Here is a 23,918-nt window from a genome sequence, read left to right on the forward strand (position 1 = left end):
TGAATTTAGAAGTTTTGAAACCCCTGAACCGTCGCTCTCTTTCTTTTTCTTCTTTCTCCCTTCTCTGTTTCGTTTTGCTCTCTGTTTCTTTCTTTCTCATTTCTATTCTTTCTTTTGATATATATATATAATATAATATAATATATTAATAATAATATAATATAATATATTAATAATAATATAATATAAAAACATAATCATTACTATAATATAATAATATTTTTTAACACATAAAAATCTCAGATTTTTATACTTATGCCGACTTTGGAAAAAGGCATAATTGCCTATTTGGTCCTTTTAACTTTTCTTTAATCTATAATTAAACTTTTATCCCTATTGCAATTTAATCCTTTTCATAATTAACTATCGAAACGTTAAAATTTCTTAACGAAACTTTAATATTATCCTATTGACACTCTGTAAATATTTATAAAAATATTTATGGCTCAGTTTATGATATCGAGGTCTCGATACCTCGTTTTTGACCAAATTTACCTAATAATTTCTTTTAAATCACAAAATTCACTGATTCAAAAATATTTCTAAAATCGCGCTGAACTTATAATTATTAATTAATAAACTTTTCTAACATTTTCATCAGATTTAGTGATCTCAAATCACTATTCTGACACTACTGAAAATTGGGCTGTTACACTTCTTTTCTAAAGAATGAAAAATTTAGGATGTTTTTCGTCTCAATAGATAATAAAAATAAGTGAATTTTTGATAAATGACATTTCACTCACTTTAACTTTGCACAGAACAGATTTAAAGTAAATAAAAAGATTCGTCTGATATATAAAAGATCACCTACCCAATTATTATGCAAGTATTGAATTTTCAAAATTCTATTCTAAGATCATCCTTTTTAGTTACACTTTGAAAGAATTTAGTGTTTCGATCACTTGAGATATTGTGATTGAGTTTAGAATTTTGAACTTAGTGAATTTATTTTTACTTTTCATCTGTCTAAGGTGATATTTCTCTCGTATTCTAATTTCTTCAAAGTTTAATTGAATTAAATATTCATGAAAAATATTAAATTTGTATTTCTTTAAATTTAAAAGACCTGATTGTTCCATTTTACAAAGAAGAACTTGTAATTTTAAGCTTCCACATCAAAGGAAAATGGTAGTGATCTAGAAATGCAGACATAAATTTATTCAACATTCTAATTTACGTTCCTTTTTCCTTTTTAGCTGTAGTTTAGCAAAATATTTCGATCAGGTTCTACTATGAAAAGAGAAAACCATGAAGTATTAGTCTTTTTTTAATTTAAATTTATTTAAGTTTTATATTTATACCTAAATAAATACAGATACCCAGATAAACGTTTGTTAAATATAAAATTTCTTTGGGAAGAAAGTCAACTTTGAAAAGGAAGAAAAGCTTCTAATTCTGACTTTCTAAGTAGACGCTGCAAAATGTTAGGATAGGACCGAGCGCATGCAATTGGAACTCCCGCTAACTAACTTCCCTGCGTCCATATAAATACCATAGATCCTTCGCGCCTTATCCATTTTCGAATTTCTCTCAGTAAATACTCGGATTTTCAGAGGGAGAGCTGGTGAGAGCGATTGAAGCGAAATTTCCTGAGTTTCGTTGGCATATTTGATCTTCGATCTTTGAAGATGCAGAAACTCGGGGTTCCAAGCATAAAAAATTTGGATCATTTCAAATCCTTATCACGATCCGGCTCTGGAGCCGCGAAAACCTTCTCATTCTCTTCTCGCCCATCTTCCGATTCAGTTTCTCTGGGAAGTTTCGCCAGTTTGAAACTAACTGCAGGTTTTGATCGACAGATTTTTCTCTGATTATGTAACTTCTCAAATAATTCTAACAATTTTGATGATTCGTTCCGTGATTTTTTTTCCTTGTAGAGAAACTTGTTAAAGAGCAAGCTTCTGTGAAGACCGATCTCGAACTGGCGGTACTTTCTCTCAACTTCATGACTCTTATTCTTCCTCCTTGATCTTCATTCAGCTTTGTGAAAAACACGCAGATTCAAGAGTTGCTTTACTTTTTGATTGTTATTGTTCTTGCTTTTGCTAGTTCTTCAATCTATGAATCATATGGTTTGGTCTCACGAGATAATGAAGATCTGTTCATTTTCTTTTTTAATGGCTATTTTATAAATCGTTTCAACAACTGTAGAATTGTAAGCTGAAGAAATCGATGGAGCATATCCGTGTATTAGAGGAAAAGTTGCAAAATGCTTTCAACGAGAATGCTAAACTCAAAGTAAAGCAAAAAGAAGATGAGAAGCTCTGGAAAGGTCTGGAGTCCAAATTCTCTTCAACCAAGACTCTTTGTGATCAACTCACCGAAACCTTACATCATTTAGCCAGTCAGGTTCAGAATGGTAAGGGTTTTTACATACATGCAATGCAATATTCTCTGAAATTTCATATTTGTGATATATAATGGTTTATCCCCCCCCCCCTTTAAATAGCTGAGAAAGATACAGAGTTTTTTGAAGTCAAAGTGTCTGAAAGTTCAAAAGCGATAGATTCACTAAATGAGTATATGGAGGGCCTTTCATTGAAGCTAAGTTCTGCTGAGGAAACTATCAGGAACCGTGAGTTACTTGTACTTTCTTCGCACAAAATCATTCTTTTTAAGTTGTGATGATTGTTGAAGATTTTTTTCTTAATAAGAACAAGAGCAGCGCACATTTATCATTCTACAATGTGCTGGACATTTGGTATTTTCAATGCAGGTGGAAAGGAAATAGAAGAACTCAAATTTGAGAAAGAGGAAAATGATAGGCTTTACAAGGATGAACAGTGCAAAATAGCGAACCTCATTGAGGAAAAAGGTGAGCATACTGCTTAGCTTAGTTTGTACAGAGGCTTTCTCATATTCGTTTAATGACTACTAAGTGGTTGCATCAGTTGTTAGATGATTTCTCATGAATACATAGCCTGATGTGATTCTAGCTTAATGTTTTGGAAGATGTTTGAAGGTTCTGGATGAATAAATAGCGTAACATGCCTCAGGTTTCATTCCAGCATTACACAAATAAACTACTTTAGTCAATCTAGGAACAAATTTTACCTAAAAAAATTAAGATAGGAAAAGGATAATAAGGGGTTATCTTATTTTAAAATTGATAATCATGCTGTAATTATCATTCGGTAAGATGCAATACTTATTATATCAGTATTTCTAATGATCCAGATTCATGGCAAGATAGCAAAATCATTGAATAAGTTTTTTACCAATTTGACTTTAGGATTCTTGGCTTTCAGAATTCCCATATTTAGAAAAAAGAAGGCTTTTCTATTTTAAGCCACTTAAATTGACTTTAGGATGCTTGGTTGATTTTGAGGTGTAACAGTGTAATTTTTAGCCATGAAAACCGTAGTGTTTGCTTCATAAAAGCACACTTCTGGAATCTTTTTCATGCAGATGCTCTTATAAAGAAATTTGAAGCAACCATAGCAGCAAATAAGCTGGCTGCAGAGAGTTTGAACTCTAAAATGGGAGAAGTTCAGCTTGAGTTACGATCAAAAGACGACGAGATAAAATGTTTGCTAACCACTCAGGAGAATTTGGAGAAAGAGAACAGTAATCTTCTGCTGGGCAATAATGAATATGCTAAAAAGCTATCAATATCGCTCCAGGAGATAAAACATCTTGAAGGTTTTGTCTCTGTGTTGGCTGCACAATTGGTCGAGCTGGATAAACAAAATCTGACTTTTACAGACAAGTTTGATGAACTAAATTCTCTCTACGACACTTGCTTTAAGTTAGTTCAACAGGAGAAAGACCTTGCTGCTGAGCATGCTCAAAAGAAGTATGAGCAACTCCATGATAAATTCTTGTGCATAACATCAGAAAGGGATGCACTAGAATTGGTTAACCAGAAGTTAAACAGTAAGATCATTGAACTTCAGAAAGCCCAAGAGTCTGTTATGGCACAGCTTTCGGAAGAATTCCATTTAGCTGAGAGGAGAATCCAGAAGTTGGAGTCCGAAGCAGAAAATCTGGTCTCAAAGAAGATTGAAACAGAAAATTTGGTTTCAAAACTGGAGGAGAAGATTGATACACTGTCTGAAAGTTCAAGATCATCTGAGAATAAAATGGTTTAAATATAAATTCAAATTCAAATTCAAATTTTATCTATTTGAGCTAGTCTTATTGCTAACATAAGCCTATTTGCTTGTCCTACAGCAAGATCTACTGCTGAAAATTTCAGCTCTGGAAATGGAGAATAAAGATAATACAGAGAAAATGCAAGCAGAGATACGGGGTAAAAAAGAAGAAATTGATATTTTGGAAAAGGAGAGGGAGAAACATGAGGCACAGGTAAATTCTTTGGAGAAACATGTTGGTCAACTGCAGGTCATGGTGGAGGAAAAACAACAGCTTATCCTGCAATATAAAGAAAGAGAAAAAAAGCTGGAAGTTCAAATTTCAGAGGTTTGGGAGACAGTTATAGAATATGTAAATTTCGAACTCCCATGCAGGATCTGAAATAAATATAAGATTCTTTATGTTTCTGCAGAATCAGGCAATTCTGGCAACTGCTGAAAGTAAACTCGTGGAAGCCAGGAAGCAATATGATGTGATGCTAGAGAGTAAGCAGATAGAGTTATCTAGACATTTGAAAGAGATATCTCAGAGAAATGATCAGGTATCATTTTCTTTTCCCTTCAATGTGATATGAATCCTTGAAGATGTCAATTGGATTAATACTCAGACGAGTTTGTTCAGGCTATTAATGACATACGGAGGAAGTACGACATGGAGAAACAGGAGATTGTTAAACTGGAAAAAGAGAAGGTTAGCTTATGGTTGTGTGTTGCAATATGCAGAAAACAGTGGTTCTCACTTACTTAATCTTTCAGGTTGATAAAGTTGTTGGAGAAATGGAACAGAAATGTGACCAGAAGGTTGCAGAGTGCAGAGAAGAATTAAGGCAGCAGCTGTTGTGCATTCAAGAGGAAAATGCTACTTTAGTATGGCACTGGAAACTAGTGCAAACTTAAGATCATGTTGTTTGTTCTCTCTTTATGCACATATAGGAGCTTTGCTGTTTCTACTTAATGGTTTTGTGGTGTAATGTACTGATTAACCTTGGATGTCATATTATAAATCTAAAATACATTGCCCCTCATCTATGACAGTGCAGGCTATAAATTCTAATGTCATTCTTGTCTTGTAGGTCACTTGTCTTCAGCAGGAGAATGATAGAAAGGAACAAATTCTCAAAGCTGACCATCATGAGGAGCTAAAACGTGCCCAACTTCAGGCAGAAGATGAACTGAGAAAGGTATTTTCACTGTTAAGTTTTAAGTTTGAAATATTCATATTAGCATCAATTATTATTATTTTTAATTTGGCAATAGTTTAAGAATTTTCTAGAAAACAACATCTCTTAGGAATGAACATGAAGTTCAGATGAAAGCATTGAGGTGTCAATTTGAAGATGAGTGCAAAAAGCTTCAGGAGGAGTTAAATCTCCAGAAGTCCAAAGTATGTATTTGCTTCCCCTTTTATATTAACTGGAATTATATGTGCACTGATTTATGTTAATATGTTGTAGGAAGACAGGCAGAGAGCTCTATTACAACTGCAGTGGAAAGTGATGAGTGACAAACCAAAAGAAGAACAAGAAGTGAACTCGAGAAGGGTTGGCTTGTTTCTTTGACATATTGTTCATTCTCTCTCTCTCTCTCTCTCTCTCTCTCTCTCTCATCCTGTGCATGCAAAGAACAAGACACACCATTAACTGTCACATTAGCCGTAACTTTCATGTTGTCCAAATGTGCAGTACTGGAACCTCATTGTTCAAGGCGTTATAGCTAGGCTATGCAATTATCACTTGTACCAAAATACTTCAGTGAATAATGTCTGTCTTATGAAGACATTTCCTAAGTTTTGGCGTTGACTGGATTTAGATTCATTATGCATTGAGCATTATTGGAACTGCTGTTGTGCATGATTGACTGAATCTATGCTTTTGGAAAGGGAAGCAAAGGTGGATGAAGAGTAATGAATACTAGTAGAGTAGAAGGGCATGTATGTCACCAAATACCACTGTGGCACTGAAGACCATAGTTTAGAGTTTATGCTGAGATATTTTACTTCTAACAGACAACACCTCCTAAAAGACACAGGAAAACATTCATAGTTGGCAGACATAGATATTCTACTTTTTTGTTATAAGTTAATTGGAGTCAGAAATCTTACCTTGTATGATTTGCCTTGGAGTAGGAATCAGATGTGGAATATTTTGATAGGCATTATTAAAATGTAATTACATGTGGCATTCAACACATTATTTAAAATGCCATCAGTTTGATGTATCCTTGCAGGATTATTCCATTTCTTCAGTCAAGAAGAAGGATTCTGGTTTTGAGAAAAGAACTCAACATGCTCTGGTAAGGCCAGAGGAAGAAGAGAAGGTAACAAAAAGCTATAAATAATTTTGAATCTTGACTTCTAATCATATGAGTCACTGTGATTGCTTTCTATATTGTCTACTCAAATCACATAATATACAAGGCGCCTTAAACGTCTTTATATTGTTTACAGGAATCACCATTCCCAGGTGTAACACAAACACCAGTGTCAAAATTGTTGAAGAAAGTAGAAAATACCAACACAGGAAGTGTAAGAAGCATTCCTAAGCATCATAAGAAGGTGAGATACGTTTGTTTTCTTTCCCCTTTTCCATTTGCAGTTAGGTTGGGAAGAAAAGGATGAGATGGACATTCATCATTGATATATATTTGCTTAATCTTACATTATGGCATGACAGGTAACTCACCATGAATATGAAGTTGAAACTTCCAATGGAAGAACAATTACAAAACGAAGAAAAACAAGAAGTACAGTCTTGTTTGAGGTTTGTAACTAACACCATATTGAATCCATGAAAAGTTTACATCCTTGGTAGAAAACCCAAATGTGATATATGTTGATCAATAGTGTTGTACATTTGCACGTATGCACACATGCATGATCCATGCTGAACTTCCTTGTCTGATGTTACATCAGGATCCAAGGAAACATAAGAAGGTCCGGACACCAAAAGCTAATACCCCAGCAAGTTTTGTCAAGGTACTCAGAAGCTAAAGATGGTTCCTAGATCATAGTCACATCTATACTCATATCATATGTCAAAATCATGAAGCATGACAGCTTGAAAATGCAATTTATACTTGGCAGAAGAAAAAGGAAAATACAAAACTAGCTAAACCATCAGGGGATCAACAGTTAAAATTCTTTAATACATTCTAGTGGACGTGGTTAGAAATAGTAGAGGAAAGTGGAAACAAATTCCAGTATATTATTGAAAGAGTATGAGCGGCACTAACGAAATAATTCCTTCCTTAGAGAAATGCTGAAGCCCATATATTTAGCATTGTTTGCTTTCCAAATATTTAGCATCGTTTGCTTTTGGATATAGTAATTGGATGCAAGTGTAGGCTGAGTAACCTAAAACAAGGAACAAATATTTAGCATCGTTTGCTTTTGGATATAGTAATTGGATGCAAGTGTAGGCTGAGTAACCTAAAACAAGGAACAAGGGACTGACTTCAGAGAAATAGTAACAAAAATAGATTAGACTAACTGTTTAATGACCCGTTTTATCAGCATATGTTTGACTGTTTAAATCAGTGTTTTCCCTTTCCAATATTAGAGAAACATCATTGATATATATTCATCATCCAGGGAACCAAGGGATGTCAACCAAATGTTTCAAATATCGGTGATTTGTTTTCAGAAGGTTCTCTAAATCCTTACGCAGATGACCCGTATGCATTTGATTAAAGGTACTGTCATTTATCTATTCTAGGAATGAACTTCTAAACAAGATTCTTCTGTTTTTTTGTTTTTTTCCCTCTATTTTCTTTGGAATAGCAGAAACTGGCTACCTTTGGTCTCCATTAAGCAATTGAATTGGTGGGATATTGGACTTGAAAATTGTTTTCATAAGATTTATGATCTCACTCAACCATACCACCCAAAGTTGTCCAAGTGAAGTGACTTTTGGTTCTCAATCATTCTGCCTCAGGAGCGAATAATTTAAAGTTCGACATAGCAGGCTTGATTGTTTGGGTGGTTTGTCCTTTTGAGCTTGTTTAGTGTCAAATTATTCAAAAGGGATGAATTCTAACCTATCACAAGATACTCTAAAGCAGAGAGCATCTTTTCAGTTTTCTACCAAACTGTGGTTTTATCTAAGATATGACTGTAAATTTATCTTGCCATTGATGCTTCTTTGCAGGATAGATGTATCTGATGTTGATACCTAAAACCAGCGTTGTCTTTTTCCCATTTCAAAAGAGCTTTTTCACTTGGTTCACTGGGTGGGCAGTGGAGATGAATTGAACCATTCTTTTCTGCTTGCAAAAGGCATGTGATGTGGTCTGATTTTGTAAATTCCCATTGAGACAGTTTATCTGCTTCAATCCCGCATGTAAACAACATTAGATAAAGGACTTATTAGGCTGTTTGGAAAAGGAACATACTTGGAACTTTTGTCCAGTGTGATCGAAGTCGTGATCAAATCAGGTGATGGGCTGATAGCTACATGGTTTTTAGCATATATGGAGCTTGCCCACTCTGAAGGAACGATTAAATTCTCCCTTTTTGTTGTTTCTGCCTGGAAATACAAATTTGTGATGTCCTGATTCATTTGATTGGGAGTACGGATTTAAAAAGTTAAGCAGGGACAAGATTGAAAAGCCTAAGGCTAGGAGTATCAAACTGGTGGGTATAGGTGGCTCATGGTTACTTGTCATTTAAGATCCCTTTGAGGTACCTATTGCTAAAATTTACTCTAATTAAAAGAAAAAAGTCAAGAAATGGAAGTTTTTCAAAATCGTCTTCAACAACCCCCTCTCATTTTTATATTTCGACTCATTCTGTATGGATATGAAGTCTTAACTCCCCTGCTGCATTCATGCCGTTTATCTGGCTTATTTTGCCTCTTAATCTACTAACCCAGTTAGGCAAGCAAAACCCATGTTATATGGACTTAGCATTTTCTCTAAAGTTCTCATGCATAATTGTGTCCAACATATAAACATATCCAAGAAGGCAATTTTCAGACTTCCCATGAATTCTTTGTAAATTGATTTAGTATTATGCAATTTCTGTAAGCAACAGAACTTTATAAATGGCCTTTCTTCTTTGTTTTTTTTGTGTTGGCAAGAGAGTGACTTCAACTTCGGCTTGCTGGTCATTTCTTCCTCCTCCTAGGAATAATCAAGCAGAAACTAGTATTGCTATGCATTGTTCTTTGTTGTCGTTGCCCTTATTATATCAATGAACTTGAAGAAGAAACTGGAAATTTATTGTAGCATAAAACTGAACAACAGATTAATAGTGATTAATTTGTTTGGCAAATTGATCTAACTCAAACAACTGAAATTTCTCATTACTGTTCATAACATCGATCTCCAAAATGACTGAAAAATATTTGAAAGCTAGGTTGCTGAGTAACAGAAGAAAGATTCATCACCAAAGATAAAGAAATCAAGTGCTAGCTTCATAAAGAAACTGGAAATCAACATAACCAAGATGACTTGAAGAATCAGATCCACCATTCCACAGAATTTGATTTTCTTCATCTTCAATCGCTCCTTTACCAACTCCACCCTCAGGCTTTCAATCTCTCTCCTCATCTTTTCCTTTACCTGCGTCTAGTGAGGAAAATGGAAGGAAAACTGAAGGGAATTTGAACAGTGTTAAACATCAAATTCGAACAAGAAGCACGAACCTTAAATTTGTCGTTGTTTGCTGCTTCGAAGACGCGATTCACTGATGATTTCAGTGAAGAAAGCAGAAGCGCAGCTTTGGCGCGGCGAACTGCGATCTGCAATTTTCGATCCTTGTCTCTTCCTTCCACTTCAGTTCCTTCCATTCCCTCTCGTTCTATCTGTAGAAAACGGAAACCTGCTTTTGAAATTTGAACTCCGATCTTTAAATAGTCCCTCAAAAGCGATAGCAAACCAAATCCAAATGTATGAAATTTGTTTTTCCAGCAGCTTAGATAGTTACTTGGTGACCCGTTAGGCCCGCAGACTAGCTCAGCCCATCTCATTTCTAGAGTTTTGAATAAATTATGCGTTTATTTTATTTTATTTTATTTGTTTTTCACATAACAAATTTGATGTTAGTATTATACAATAAAGATATGAGGTCAAATGATACTTGCAAAAAAAATGTTGAAGAAGGAAACGTGAAAGAGACAATTATAATATGCATCAAAGTTATTATATTATTGATGAACACTGAATTGATAAAACAAAACATAAATGCTTATATTTATAGGCTTACAAAGAAACTACCTTAACACAAAGATAGCTAACAATTTATGTAATTAAACTGAAAATCTGGAACTAACAAGATTCTACCGAGATACTTGTTCAACTAAACAACCCACTACTTTGAATTAACCCTCAACATTCTCCCTTAATTCAAACTTGCAGACACTAAGTACACTTCTAAAATAGCTAAACTTCAAGTGATCACCCCTGAACCTAGAGTGAAAACATTTGCTGATACACTTCTTCTATCATCTAAAGAACTTGCCCAATCACTATCTGTGAACCCACACAATTTGAAATTTAAAGTTTTTGAGTACCAATGTCATACTCTAAAGTTCCAGCAATGTATTGCAAAACCCATTTTGCTGCTCCATAAATTCACCTCTCACATAAATCAAGAGAGCCAATTTTTGGTAGTCCAAGAACCATACATTTATCACTTAGCAATTTCAGACCTTTAATATTGAGATGTCCATACCTCAAATGTCATAGCTTCGAGTCATCCTTTGCACTTGCAGCAAGAACAAAGTTCTCCATGTTTGAAACATCCAACGAAAACATCTAGTTTGGAGTCATGTGGACATGGACTTATTTGCCTGACTTTTTATTTTTGATGATACATGCATCATCATCAAATATGATAGAATATCCACCAGCCATTAGTTGTCCAACACTCAATAAATTGTATCCTAAATCAGGAACAAATTGAACATTGCATCTCCCTTTTGTTCCCAAGCTGCACCTTTATCTTTTGTGACTCATCAAGCACATTGAACAAGGATTTGGTGCCTGTCATATGATTCAAACAACCACTGCCCACAAGCCATAAATCATTTGGCTTATGGTTAACATCAATACAAGCCATAAAAAGTTTATTTTCCTCATCACTTTCTGCTGCAAAGTTAATTTTTTTTATCCTTATACCAACCATCAGCTTTTATATGCCTATATTTGTTGCAATGATAACATTTTATGCCATATTTTATGTTACCTTGCTCATTGTATTGCCTCTGTCCATCATTCCTTCCTCTGCCTTTGCCTCTACCATAACCACGGCCACGGCCACCACGAAATCCTCCTCTTTCTCGATCATTGTTTGTTGAACGGTCATTGTCGCCTTGATTTGTGAATGTCTCCTTCACTTGAAATGCCTACTCTTCGCTCTTTTTTACTGATCTGCTGATTCTCGCCTCATGAGATTGAAGAGACCCCATCAGTTCATCAACGGAGAGAACTGACAGATCTTTGGATTCTTCTATAGCAGCCACAACATGATCAAATTTTTTTGTCAAGCTTCACAAAACTTTCGCTACAATTATCTCGTCTGAAATTTGTTCGCCGTATGAGCGCAATTAGCCGACTATTGTCCTTGTTCGTGACAAAAAATCAGTAATTGATTCACCATTCTTCATCATCAATGTTTCAAAATCACGTCATAGTGATTGCAATTTCACCACTGTAACCTTTGAATCACCTTGATACTCTTTCTGCAAAATTGACCATGCTTCATTTGATGTGGTTGCTGCAGCAATTCGTGAGAAAATAGAGTCATGAATCGCTTGCTGAATAATGAACAATGCCTTAGCATCGTTTTTCTTGGTTTCTTTCAATCTCTTTTCTTCTTCTTCGTCAGATTCAAGTATGTCAGCGAACCTGTACTCAACCAAGTCCCATAGCTCTTGTGATCTGAGCAATGTCTTCACCTTGATGCTCCACCACTCATATTTCTCACCATTGAAAATAGGTATGAGTGGTTGAGAGGAAGAAAAACCAGCTGATGCCATTCCAAGAACACACTCTCTCTTCTCTCGTGTTTCCCAAAGACCCAAAAAGGTATTTCTCTCAAATACCCAGTGGACCCAAAAAGATCAAACCTTGCTTTGATACCAAATTTGTTGAAGATCAAGGAAACGTGAAAGAGACAATTACAATATGCATCAAAGTTATCCTATTATTGATGAACACTGAATTGATAAAGCAAAACATAAATGTTTATATTTATAGGCTTACAAAGAAACTACCTTAACACAAAAATAGCTAACAACTTATTCAATTAAACTAAAAATCTGGAAAATCTGAAACTAACAAAAATTCTACCGAGATACTTGTTCAACTAAACAACCCACTATTTTGAATTAGTCCTCAACAACAAAAAAAATAATAGAGCTAAAATGTTGATATAAAATCAAATTCTTCGAAATATCAAATTCAATATTGAAATATCTTAACTTGGTACTTTGACATTTGAACCCTAGTAGGTCGAGTATAATTCATCAAACTCTTTCATTTTAAAAAATAGAAAAATGATAAAATCTCACATGTGAAGTGCATCAATCAAGTCTCACTTGGTGAAGAGATGAGCACCTTAATAAGATGAAAGAGTGGTAGGATATGGTGAAAAGACATTGATGGTTGATTAGGAGAGAGGGAAAAGGGAAAAGGGAGGAAAAAGATATGGAACATTTTTAAAATATTTATAATATTCCAATAGTTATTTACAAGTGATTCAAAAATTATGTCATTTGATTATTAACCAATAGTTATTAGTGATGAGTTATATCTCTTAAATTCAAAAGTTATAATAGATAGTTACATCTCTATGAAGAGATATGTGACCTCTTATAAATAGGTGGGATCTCATCTGTATTACATATCAAAACATAAAAACTTTTGTTTCTCTTTATTCTCCTTCATCTTCTATTATTCTTTAATTGTTTTACAAAGAATTATTGTAAAAAGTCTTTATTGAGATTGATACTCTTGCTATACTTTGTTCAATTCTCAATGGATTGTTTCTGTTAGTGCAAAACATCGACAATCATTGGGCTTAGGCTTTACTATATTCTCGAGGTTCATTTTCTACTAACTATTTTGTACAAAATATAGATAAAAATGAATAAAACTTTAAAGAAAGTGGCACTGAGCCTTCGTTAAGTTTTTATAAATTATTTTTTATTCCCATACACTAATAGAAGATGGGGTAAAGAGGAGGGAAAAAAGGAAGGACGGAAGGGAAAAAAACAGAGATTGAAGGGCTAGAAAGAGGTGGGGTGGGGTTGGTTGGCCATCAAAACGTTGTCAAAAGGGCTAAAAATAGAGAGACGTAGGAGAGTTTTTAAAAAAAAATTATAATGTATTTATATGTTAGTGTGATTGATAATTTTTTTGTTTATATCTAGCTTAATATGATAATTTAGCTTCAAATTTATTAATATTGTATTTCCTCATGTCAACATTCAAATGAAATACAACTATTATGATTATTTGAAATAATATTACAATTTTTGATATATATTATAAGGTATTGATTATTTGATATATTTATTTCACTAAACATTTTAATTCTAATATGAATTTGATGGTAACTTTTAAAATTACTTTGACAAAATATAATAAAATTTGTTAATTTTAATATTTTTCAATAATATTTAATATTAGTAAAAAGTTATTTTGTACTTAAAACTTTTGATTAATATGCTATCCAAAGAAATCTCATTTAAAACATTTCCTTGAGATGACAATCTTACATTTCCATTGGCATCAAGATTCTAAAATATAAAAGGTAGTTTCAATACCAATCTTTATTTACTTAATCTTACACTCTCTATTTAATCTTACATAATGTCTTTCCAAATACTTAATGTCTTTCCAAATTTTACCAGACAAAAATGAACCATACTTAATATTTTCCTTCAAAAATAACAATTGCCCAATTTCGTTGTGATCTTATTCTTCTATGATCCAACTATAGTAATCCAACCCATGTCCCCATTTTAATGTCTTTCAAAATTTTATTTATAGTGATCCAACTATGCTAGGCAAGCGGGGTGTAGGTTCTTCATATTCATCCGATTCGTTGTGATCTTATTCTTCTATGATCCAACTATAGTGATCCAACTATGCTAGACAAGCGAGGCATAGGTTCTTCATATTCATCCCATTCAATGGCTTGAATTTCCTCTAATGGAAATGAAAACCAATCCATGTAACAGATTTGTGTATTGATGATATTAATTGAACTCTGAAATCGACTCAAAATTTTTCTCAGAAATAAAGTCAATTACCGATAATGAAGATGAATAAAAAATTTGACATCGTCTTTTTCTTCATCTTCATTGTCGGTAAGTGACTTTATTTCCGAGAAAAACTAAAACCAATCCATGTCCTTAATTTTTCTCAGAAATAAAGTCAGTTACCGATAATGAAGATGAAGATGAAGATGAAGAAAAAGACAATGTTAAATTTTTTCTACATCTTCATTATTGGTAACTGACTTTATTTTTGAGAAAAATTTTGGATCAATTTCGGAGTTCTGCTACATTACTTTTGGCAACTTGAATTTGTATGAAAATGACAAAGTGCTCGAGTGGGATGATTCGACCGGTTTAACAGCTTTTCAAAAAGCTAAACAAAGATTTTGGAAAACCCGTTGCATTTATATTCAGATTTGAAGTTTAATTCTTTTTGGCCGACACATAAGTAAATAAGTAAAATTTGTTTTTTAATTAAATTATTATTTTGGTCATTATATTCAATTTTGAAGTTTACTTAATTATGTTATTCTTGTGTTGAAGTGAAAACTCCTTAAATTAGTATTTTCTATTCATTATGATGGTATGATTTTGTTTTTATTTTAAATAAAGAAGAATTTGTATAAATATTTCCCATGGCATTAGCTTTCTGAAAAGTTGTTAAACGGGTCAAATCATCCCACTCGAGCACTTTCAATCCCTTTGTCATTTTCATACAAATTCTTATTTGCTTTAACAAATATTTCCCATGGCATTGTATGTGACAGTCCAATTTTGACCCTAATCGGAATAGTGGTTTCGAGACCACAAATACGAGTCTGAAAAATATTTTAAAATTTTATTTTTGTGTTTATCATGTGTGAATTTACATGTGTGAAAGTTTCATGAATTAATTTTATTGTTTGAGTGCTTAATTTGAGAAAAAGGCTTAATCGCGTAAAATAAAAATTTAATGGTTAAATATGAAAGTGCCTAATTGTTATTGTCTTTATAATTTGGAGGCTCTATGATGCAATTAATCCACTATATAAGTTAGTGGATGGCAATGGTCAAGAATGACCTTATATTATATGTTTTATATATTATTAAGTAAAGGTTAATTTAGTAAAATAATAATAATGTTAATATATGTTAATAAAATAAAAGAACCATGCAATTGTTCATCTTTTCTTCACCGAAAATACAAAAGAAATAAATGAAGAAAAAGCTTTGAACATTCAGCACTTATTTAGCTTGATTAAGGTTAGTTTTTTGTTTCGGTTTTTGATAATTTTTACGTTTTTGAGATCGTTGCTTCGAATACTATCTGACCCATGCTTGAATTTTTGATTTTGATGAATATTTTGAGTTATGCCATTGATGAATAATTGTGTTTTGTGAAGTTTAATGATGAATAATGAAATATATGTTTTAGATTAATATGTTTTGTATTGGAATTTTTGATGAAATTGAGTATTTAGGGCTAAATTACAAAAATAATATTTTTAGGGACTAAAATATGAAATAAATAGAATGTGTGGACTTAGATGGACTATAGGAAGATTCGGCCTAGCTATGGTATATGCAAATTTTGTGTATTTTGTGTTTTATGCAATAGGGACTAAATTCCAAAAAGTGTAAAATGTCAGGGGCAAAATGGTAATTTTCTCATTTATGTGTTTTTAGACTAAATTAAGTAAATTATGATTAAATGAGTTTAATTTGAATATGTTTAGATCAAGAACGAAAGAAAACGAAATTAAACCGGGGGAAGTCGAAAATAGTCGAGTAGTCGATTTCATCCACCGATATCCGAGGTAAGTCTTTAAACATATAAATGTCGTTAAATTTGATAATATATATATGTTACACGATGAATGGAATTTTTGTGAATTTAATTGTGTATGACCGAATGTATATTAGGCAAAAGAGCTATATTTTGAGTTCGATCCACTTGAGAACCAATCCCCGAAATCCCCGTACGAACCCTAGGAATAGTTAGGATACATATATCATGACATAGGATCTCTGATATGTGTTTTCGTATGAGACCACGTCTAGGACGTTGGCTTCAAATTTTGTATACGTGTAAGACCCTACCCAGGATAGTTGAATCGATATGTGATTACATGTAAAACCACATCTGAGACGTTGGCGCTGTAGAAGCTTTTCAATTATCCGCGTATCTTTTTTAATTCCTAACGGTTCAACGGACAAAGATAAGTTGTGTACGAATGTATAAATCAGGCTAAGTGACCAGGTATGTTATAGTTGATTACCTATGTGAAAATAAGGTAAGTTGTATACTTGAATTGATGATATGAAACTATGTGAAATATGAATTATGTGATTGCATATTTGAATATAAATGTATTCGGTCTTTGATGTATATGTGTATTGAGGAAAGTGATGATTAATTATATTAATGTTCAATTGATTATTCGGCAAAGAGGAAAGTTATTACAAATTATATAAGTTTTGATACATAAGTTGATAAGTTGAATTATATGTGAAATTATAATGGTTTATTATTAATTGTCTAGCTTAATTTATGTAAATGATTAAATGTTTATTTGCTTATGACTTACTAAGCTTTGATAACTTACTGTGTGTGTTTGTTTTCCGTTTTATAAAATTGGAAGTTGGTTACAAGCTCGGGGATCGTCAGAGAAGTCTATCACACTATCGACTGTTTTCGGTATTTTACTAAGTTTGAATTTGAATTTATGGAATGTATAGTCTAGTTAATATGTTTGATTTTTGGGTATGTAAATATGAACCATGGGAAAATGGCTTATTTATTTTGTTAAGCATGATTTTTATGCTTTGATCAAGTGATAGATATGTTGATTTTGGTATTTCGGCCATGTCATATTTATTTATTGAATTATGTTTGATATGTTTTGTTAAGGTATTATTATGTAATTTAGTAATTAAGTGAACTCGGTTATGGCATATAAGTGAAATGCTAAGTAAATCATAGATGAAATGATAGTTAAATTTGGTTTGTAAGAGTATATTTATATTGATAAATTGATTTGAAAGAAACTAGTAACGTGCATATGTTCGGTTATAAGGTATGGAAGAACATGTGTATTTTTGGTCATGATCTAGACCTGTTTTGGAAGTGTGTTTTATGCTATAAATTTGTGTATGGATATAGGTTTGGAAAATGTAAAGTGATAGGTATGATTTTATTATTTGAATTGATATGGTTTGATTAGGAAGTGGCATATTTTGACTTATGATTTAATGGCTAAATCTTGTACAATTTATGAGGTTATTTATGGATACTAATTTGTTATGAAATAAACTAGGAATGTGGAGTATTTAATAAAAGCATGATTTGTTCATACAAGTGGACTTAATATTCGATTTTGTATTTGTAAAATGATACTAATTGTATGGATATTTGGATATGGCTAAAGTGGTGTATTCATATGCTAAATTTGTAATAGATAAATATGCATGTTTTAGTTTTTAAATGATATATAAATGACTTTAAAGTAAGCTTAAAATTATTGATTAAGATGTATACTAATTCGTGTAATGATAGTTAAGTGAGTAATACAAGTTTGAATTTAGCCTATATAAATTTATTGGATTAGTTGATTAAAGGACAAGTTGATTTGAATTGAGTGTGTATAGTTTATGATTGAATGATTTTATTGAAATGGTCATATGTGTACAATATAATGACATCAAAGGTATGTACGACCATATTATAATGTTGCTAATGTTGCATATGTGATAGTACATTAAGTTGTATACATATTGGTTTCATTATGTACATATACGAAGTTATAAAATGAAATGTTTGATATTTAGATAATGAAATTATGTACGAACATATTTTCGTATTTGAAAAGTGAGGTTATATGCTTGAATATGATTTAATTATGAAAATGTCATTAATATTATGGATTTAGGGAATCAAATATTGAATATGTACATATCTGAAGTTATAAAATGAAATGTTTGATATTTAGATAATGAAATTATGTACGAACGTATTTTACGTATTTGAAAAGTGAGGTTATATGCTTGAATATGATTTAATTATGAAAATGTCATTAATATGATGGATTTAGGGAATCAAATATTGAAAGTATTATTTAATTGAACATGACTCGATGTATACAAGTTTGGTTCGAATTTATTAATTATAGAACATGTTCGATTGAATTTTGATGTATGCTGGAATTGAATTAGTTTAAATTTTGAAATGTGTTATTTGTGAGACATGCTCAGTAAGGTATGATTGATTTGAATTGTGAAATACTTATTTATATATTTGAATTTAAATAAGTGAATTGAAGATATTCAAGTTTGATAATGTTATAAATGTATCGTTATTCTTTGGTGTATGAAAGGTGATAAATAACTGTGTTGAACTGTGTCTTGTTCGAAAATGTCTCGTAACCCTATTCTGGCGACGGATACGGGTTAGGGGTGTTACATTGCACCCACTTCTAATGCATAAAATTTTCTCCCATGCAGGCAATGATTCGAGTTTGGGATGAGTAATCCTTTGTATGTAATAACTTAGTTGATTATTATTTCCTCTTGGTCATATCGTCAAAGAGGAATATCATTCTTTTGTTAGAAAAACAAAAGCAAAAGCTTTAGTAAAATGTAGAATACTTTGATGCAACAAATTTCAAGTAGAATTGTGAAAATGACGAATTAGAAAAATCCTTATAATGTATCTTTTAACAAGATAGCCTTTTATTGTTTTATAAATTAACTTTGTATAAGATTATTTCTTTATATGATAATTTTATATACAAAATTACATCTCTATAATATTATTATTCATTAATCAATAATTATAATATACTTTTCACATTATAGTTTTTTTTTGTTTATTAAGACATATTTACATTTTGATGTCATATGATATACTTATTTTGGCCATCACATTTATATTCGATTTGAAGTTTAAATTTTTTGGCTGATGCATAAGTAAATAAATAAAATTTGTTTTATAATTAAATTATTATCTTGGTTGAAGTGAAAACTCCTTAAATTAGTATTTCGATTGATCATGCTGGAATGATTTTGTTTTTATTTTAAATGAGAAATTGGTATAAAATCCCATTAAACTTTAAAATTGAGGTTAAAAATTAAATTATATCTAATGTGTTCATGAGCCAAAACATTAAAATTTAGTATATTGATTTCCATGAAATTGCACTAAAATTTAAGCATAGATAAAATATGTTTTAAGGGAGAACTCAAGTTCAAACTTTAAAGACCACATCATTTGAAAGAGTAGCTACAGATCCTAGAGAGATTAATTTCTATGAACAAAAAAATGATAAATCATATTTACAAATAAATATTCTATTAACTACTACTATTAAACTAATAATGTAAGTTCTTTGGCTTTGTTTGTATTTATTGTTCTATGATCCAACTATGGTAGGTAAGCGTGGTGTAAACTCATCATACTCCCATCCAGCGGTTTTAATTTGCTCTAATGGAATAATTCAATCCCTTTCTCCCGTGCTTCTTCAACCTACTACCAAAATGCGTATATATATATATCAATAATAGACAGAAACTAGCATTGCATTGACATATAAGAATTAATAGCATGCAATGCACCAAATAATTGATATGATAAGCAAATTTATACCTTCTTTTCGTTGTAGAGCCGTTGAACATGACGAACACCAAGCATGAGTAAAGTAGCCACTATGACACCCGACACCAGAAAAGCATTATCTATAGAAACCACTAGAGCAAGTAAAACATATACATGGTAATGATCATTAGTGTTCAAACTAGAAAATGTAAAAAATTAATATATATTGATTTACCATGCATAATATTATTCAACCACATCATAATGATCATTAGTGTTCAAATTATTCAATAACAATAAGTCCTTAAGAATATGATGATGATATCGAATATTAATAATAAAGTTCTTAGCCAATGTTTGCCAATTTTATTGTGATCTTATTCTTCTTTGATACAACTATGCTAGGCAAGCGAGGTGTAGGTTCTTCATATTCATCCTATCTAGTGGCTTGAATTTCCTCCAATGGAATCGAAAACCAATCCATCTCCTTAGCATTGTCGGTAAGTGACTTTATTTCCGAGAAAAGTCCTGGGTCAATTTTGGAGTTCTAGTCAATATCATCGATATACAAATTTGTTGCATTACTTGACAACTTGTTCTCGCAAGGAAAACCATGATAAATTTCCCAGAATCTCTGTTTGGCTTCCTGAAAAGCTGTTAAACCGGCCGAATCATCCCACTCGAACATTTTGTCATGTTATCTTTTCCAAGGCATTGCACCCACTTTGATGCAGAATTTTTTCTCCCATGCAGGCAATGGTTCAAGTTTGGGATGAGTAGTCCTTTGTCTATAGTAACTTAGTTGATGATTATTCCCTTTTTGACGATATGACATTTTTCTATTTGAAAAGAAATTAAAATAAGAAAGATAAATATAATGTTAGTAAAATATGATTGTCTTTGAAACATGCCTCCAAGATGCAACAAATCTATGAGTAGAATTGTGAAAATGATGAATAGAAAAATTCTTTATATAAATACCAAAAGGGTATCTTTTAACGAGATACCCTTTCATAGGGTTGTATTGTTTTATAAATTAACTTTGTATAAGATTATGTTTTATATGTTAATCTTACGTACAAAGTTACGTCTATACAATATTATTATTCATTAATTAATAAATATAATATATTTTATTTTTGTAAATAAGTAAAATCCAAAAATTATAAACGTTTTATTTTCTTTTCATCATATTTACATTTTAGATGTCATATTATATAATCATTTCGCCATCGCATAGGTAAATAAATAAAATTTATTTTTAATCATTTTTTTGTTTTAGTTATTATATTCAAATTTGAAGTTTGTTTTTTTTAAAATTAACATAAATTTAACAAGTATTTTTTAATTTATCTTTTCATCATATTTACATTTTCATCATTTTTTTATTCTTTTAATCAAGTATTTTAGGGCTAAATTGAAAACTAGGCTTTTGTTTTTTAGAAAAGAAATTATAAGCTTGCATGTAAACTAATCAGTAAATAAAACAAGTTAATAACCTGTTAAATATCAAAATGTTAGATTCCGATTAGATTAATATCAATCGAGCAGGGGAATGGTTAGAAATTGTTGTGTTTAATCACCAAAAGTCATACCTATTAAATTCCATAAAAAGTGAAAGAAACCCCTCTGCATTCCAATTTATCTTCCTTTTGCCAAAAATCCAAAGCACCAATAGCTTCTGCTTCTATATTAAGATTCTTATGAGTCTGTCAGTCTCAGTATTATAATTATTTTATTAATGCTTGGATTGGACCCTGAACTCAAAATGGATTCTCAAGATTAAGAAGCAAAGAAGGAACCGTACGGGCACTGGCAACGATGCTGGCTTCAGCTACGCCAAATAAACCCAGAGATTCCCTCTCAAATTCAAAGCACGCTCCTACTCTTCAACCCCTCCCCACCACTTTCTCTCTCTTTCAGCAGGTTTGAGTTTTGTATTATCAGTTTTTGGTTGACTTTTGCTGATCATTTAGAGACATTTATTATGTATAAGAAGCTGAATTTCATGTAAATGCTTCGTTCCCACAGGGTAGCTGTAGGTACATGGCATGTCTTCAAAAGTCATCCTATATACTATTTGTCAACAGTTAGTTGAGTCTTTTGACTTGAATTATCCCACAAAAGCTTTAGGGTTGGTGAATTGATTTCTATGTTCTTGCTACGAAATTATATCTGATGGCAATGTTGTTTCCCTACCTATCCTTGCTACATACCCTTCACTTAATTGAAGGTCATATATGTCTTTATCTTCCTGTAATCATCTATGATATTTTTCCCATCTCTTTGCAAGCATGGTATAGGAAAAATTAGATCTTGTTTCTCAGATATTACTGGAAAGCAACTGAATGTATATATTTTCCCATTCGTAACTCACTTTCCTATGAACATCGTATTTATCATTAAAACGTGATGTGCATTATCTTTGCTTAATTGGCCGGGCATTTCAAAGTTGGTTAGTTGATATTCTCTTAAAATCGTACGGTTCTTAATTTTAACTCATCAGCTTAAAATGGCATCATATATCATGGGGCTGTTAAGTAACACCATCAAGAAAAAAAAAATCAACTTTGTGATACTTTGTTGAATATTGGCCAGCATTGCAGCAGGAAGGTCTTTTGGTGCACATTCATGCAGCTGAAATTTTTTTTACACGCAAACTAGTCTAGTTCAGTTGTAATTTGTTTTGTTGATGTATAAAGACTAGTTAGCTGATTTGTTTATGTTTAGGTACTGATTTGGCTGAAAAATCAGCTTGTTTACTTGTACAAGTTATGTTTTGTAAGTTTCAATGTTAGTGGGAGTGGTTACGTATTTGGTATTGTATGTAACTTAAAAAAACAATCCCCTTCAAAAATGAATCAAGTGAAAAACTTGTTTTAACTACTTGTTTTAGCTTCTCATTTTTCTTTATTCTCTGGTTTTCCTTATTTTTAATAGATTGTTTTTTGTTTAAATCGATTGTTTATTGTTTGAATCTATTCATCTTGATTTAAATCAATTCTCTGTAGATTAACTCGATTCAAACCCCAACATACTTTGGCATAAAGCTTACTGAAGTTACAAGTTCAGCAACGCTTATCCCATATCATTATAATGCACCTACATAATCGAGCCTTATAAAAAGGTGTTGTGATATGCCACTTATTATTGGTAGCCATGACAATTTTGGGAACTCTTGCTTTGCTAAAATTTTCTTGGAAGATAAAAGATTGACCTTCTTAGTTTTGGCGCCTTGGGAAACTGGGAGGATCCACTTGCTTGAAAAATGGGGAAAGGATGCTTTTGTACTTGGCTTAGTAAGCAGGTATGTGTTATTATGCATGGTTTGACTGAATAATAGCTCAACCATGAAGTTATGGGTAAATCTTTGATGAAGCACGGTCACTGTCTAATTTGTTTGGTTAAATTAGGAGCCACATTTTTAATCTCTCTTCAGTTCCGCACTTCATCCTTCGCCAAGAACAGATGAAAAACGAGCAGCAAGAAGCATGAAAATGATATGCTTATCCATTCAACAGGAAAACATTACAATTTAAGTCACTAAACATTACCAAATACACAACTACTCCCACTAACTATATTGTAACTTACATAACATTGCTTGCACTTAAAACAAAAAAAAAAAAGTCAATCAGCACCTAATCAAATCAGTGCATAATAAATACATTGGTTAAGATCAAATCAAATGAAACTAGAAAGAAACTAAAGCTGAACCAGCATGCTTCAATAAGAATCAGCATGCATCATAGTTTCAGCTGCTGCATGGTTGGCCAACTTGTAACAGTTTCATTGTAGGTGCTTCTTTCTTCCAAATCAGCAATGGAAAAAAGAATGTATCAGGAAAACAAGGGAAAAGAAAATAAACACTGTTATCTGGATTTGCTGGGGCAAAAATTTGGCTTTAGCACATAAATATAACTTTTTAACATCTCATAAAGATGAATCAGGGCTTCATGATGGAATTGTTGTCACAACTATCTTGTTCTTGGTCTTTTCCCCCTCACATAATGGTTTGTGGATAATTTT

General features: G+C 32.0%; 2 protein-coding genes across 2 annotated transcripts; one reads left to right on the plus strand and one right to left on the minus strand.

The window, feature by feature from the left end:
* Positions 1-1,434: 1,434 nt before the first annotated feature.
* On the plus strand, positions 1,435-8,905 carry LOC105771196 (synaptonemal complex protein 1). The gene is made up of 19 exons (XM_012592609.2): positions 1,435-1,788; positions 1,881-1,930; positions 2,155-2,362; positions 2,453-2,578; positions 2,720-2,818; positions 3,412-4,088; positions 4,177-4,425; positions 4,511-4,639; positions 4,720-4,788; positions 4,854-4,964; positions 5,171-5,278; positions 5,371-5,481; positions 5,552-5,638; positions 6,324-6,413; positions 6,544-6,651; positions 6,770-6,856; positions 7,009-7,071; positions 7,687-7,787; positions 8,243-8,905. The coding sequence occupies exons 1-18, from the start codon at positions 1,632-1,634 to the stop codon at positions 7,783-7,785; spliced, it is 2,628 nt and encodes an 875-aa protein (XP_012448063.1). The 5' UTR covers positions 1,435-1,631; the 3' UTR covers positions 7,786-7,787; positions 8,243-8,905.
* Positions 8,906-9,313: 408 nt separating this feature from the next.
* Positions 9,314-9,966, minus strand: LOC105767525 (uncharacterized). Its single transcript, XM_012587079.2, has 2 exons — positions 9,740-9,966; positions 9,314-9,662 (listed from the first exon to the last, which is right to left on the minus strand). The coding sequence occupies exons 1-2, from the start codon at positions 9,881-9,883 to the stop codon at positions 9,447-9,449; spliced, it is 360 nt and encodes a 119-aa protein (XP_012442533.1). The 5' UTR covers positions 9,884-9,966; the 3' UTR covers positions 9,314-9,446.
* Between the last annotated feature and the right edge of the window lie 13,952 nt (positions 9,967-23,918).

This window comes from Gossypium raimondii, chromosome 5 (assembly GCF_025698545.1).
Source record: "Gossypium raimondii isolate GPD5lz chromosome 5, ASM2569854v1, whole genome shotgun sequence".
NCBI classification, from domain to species: Eukaryota; Viridiplantae; Streptophyta; class Magnoliopsida; order Malvales; family Malvaceae; genus Gossypium; species Gossypium raimondii.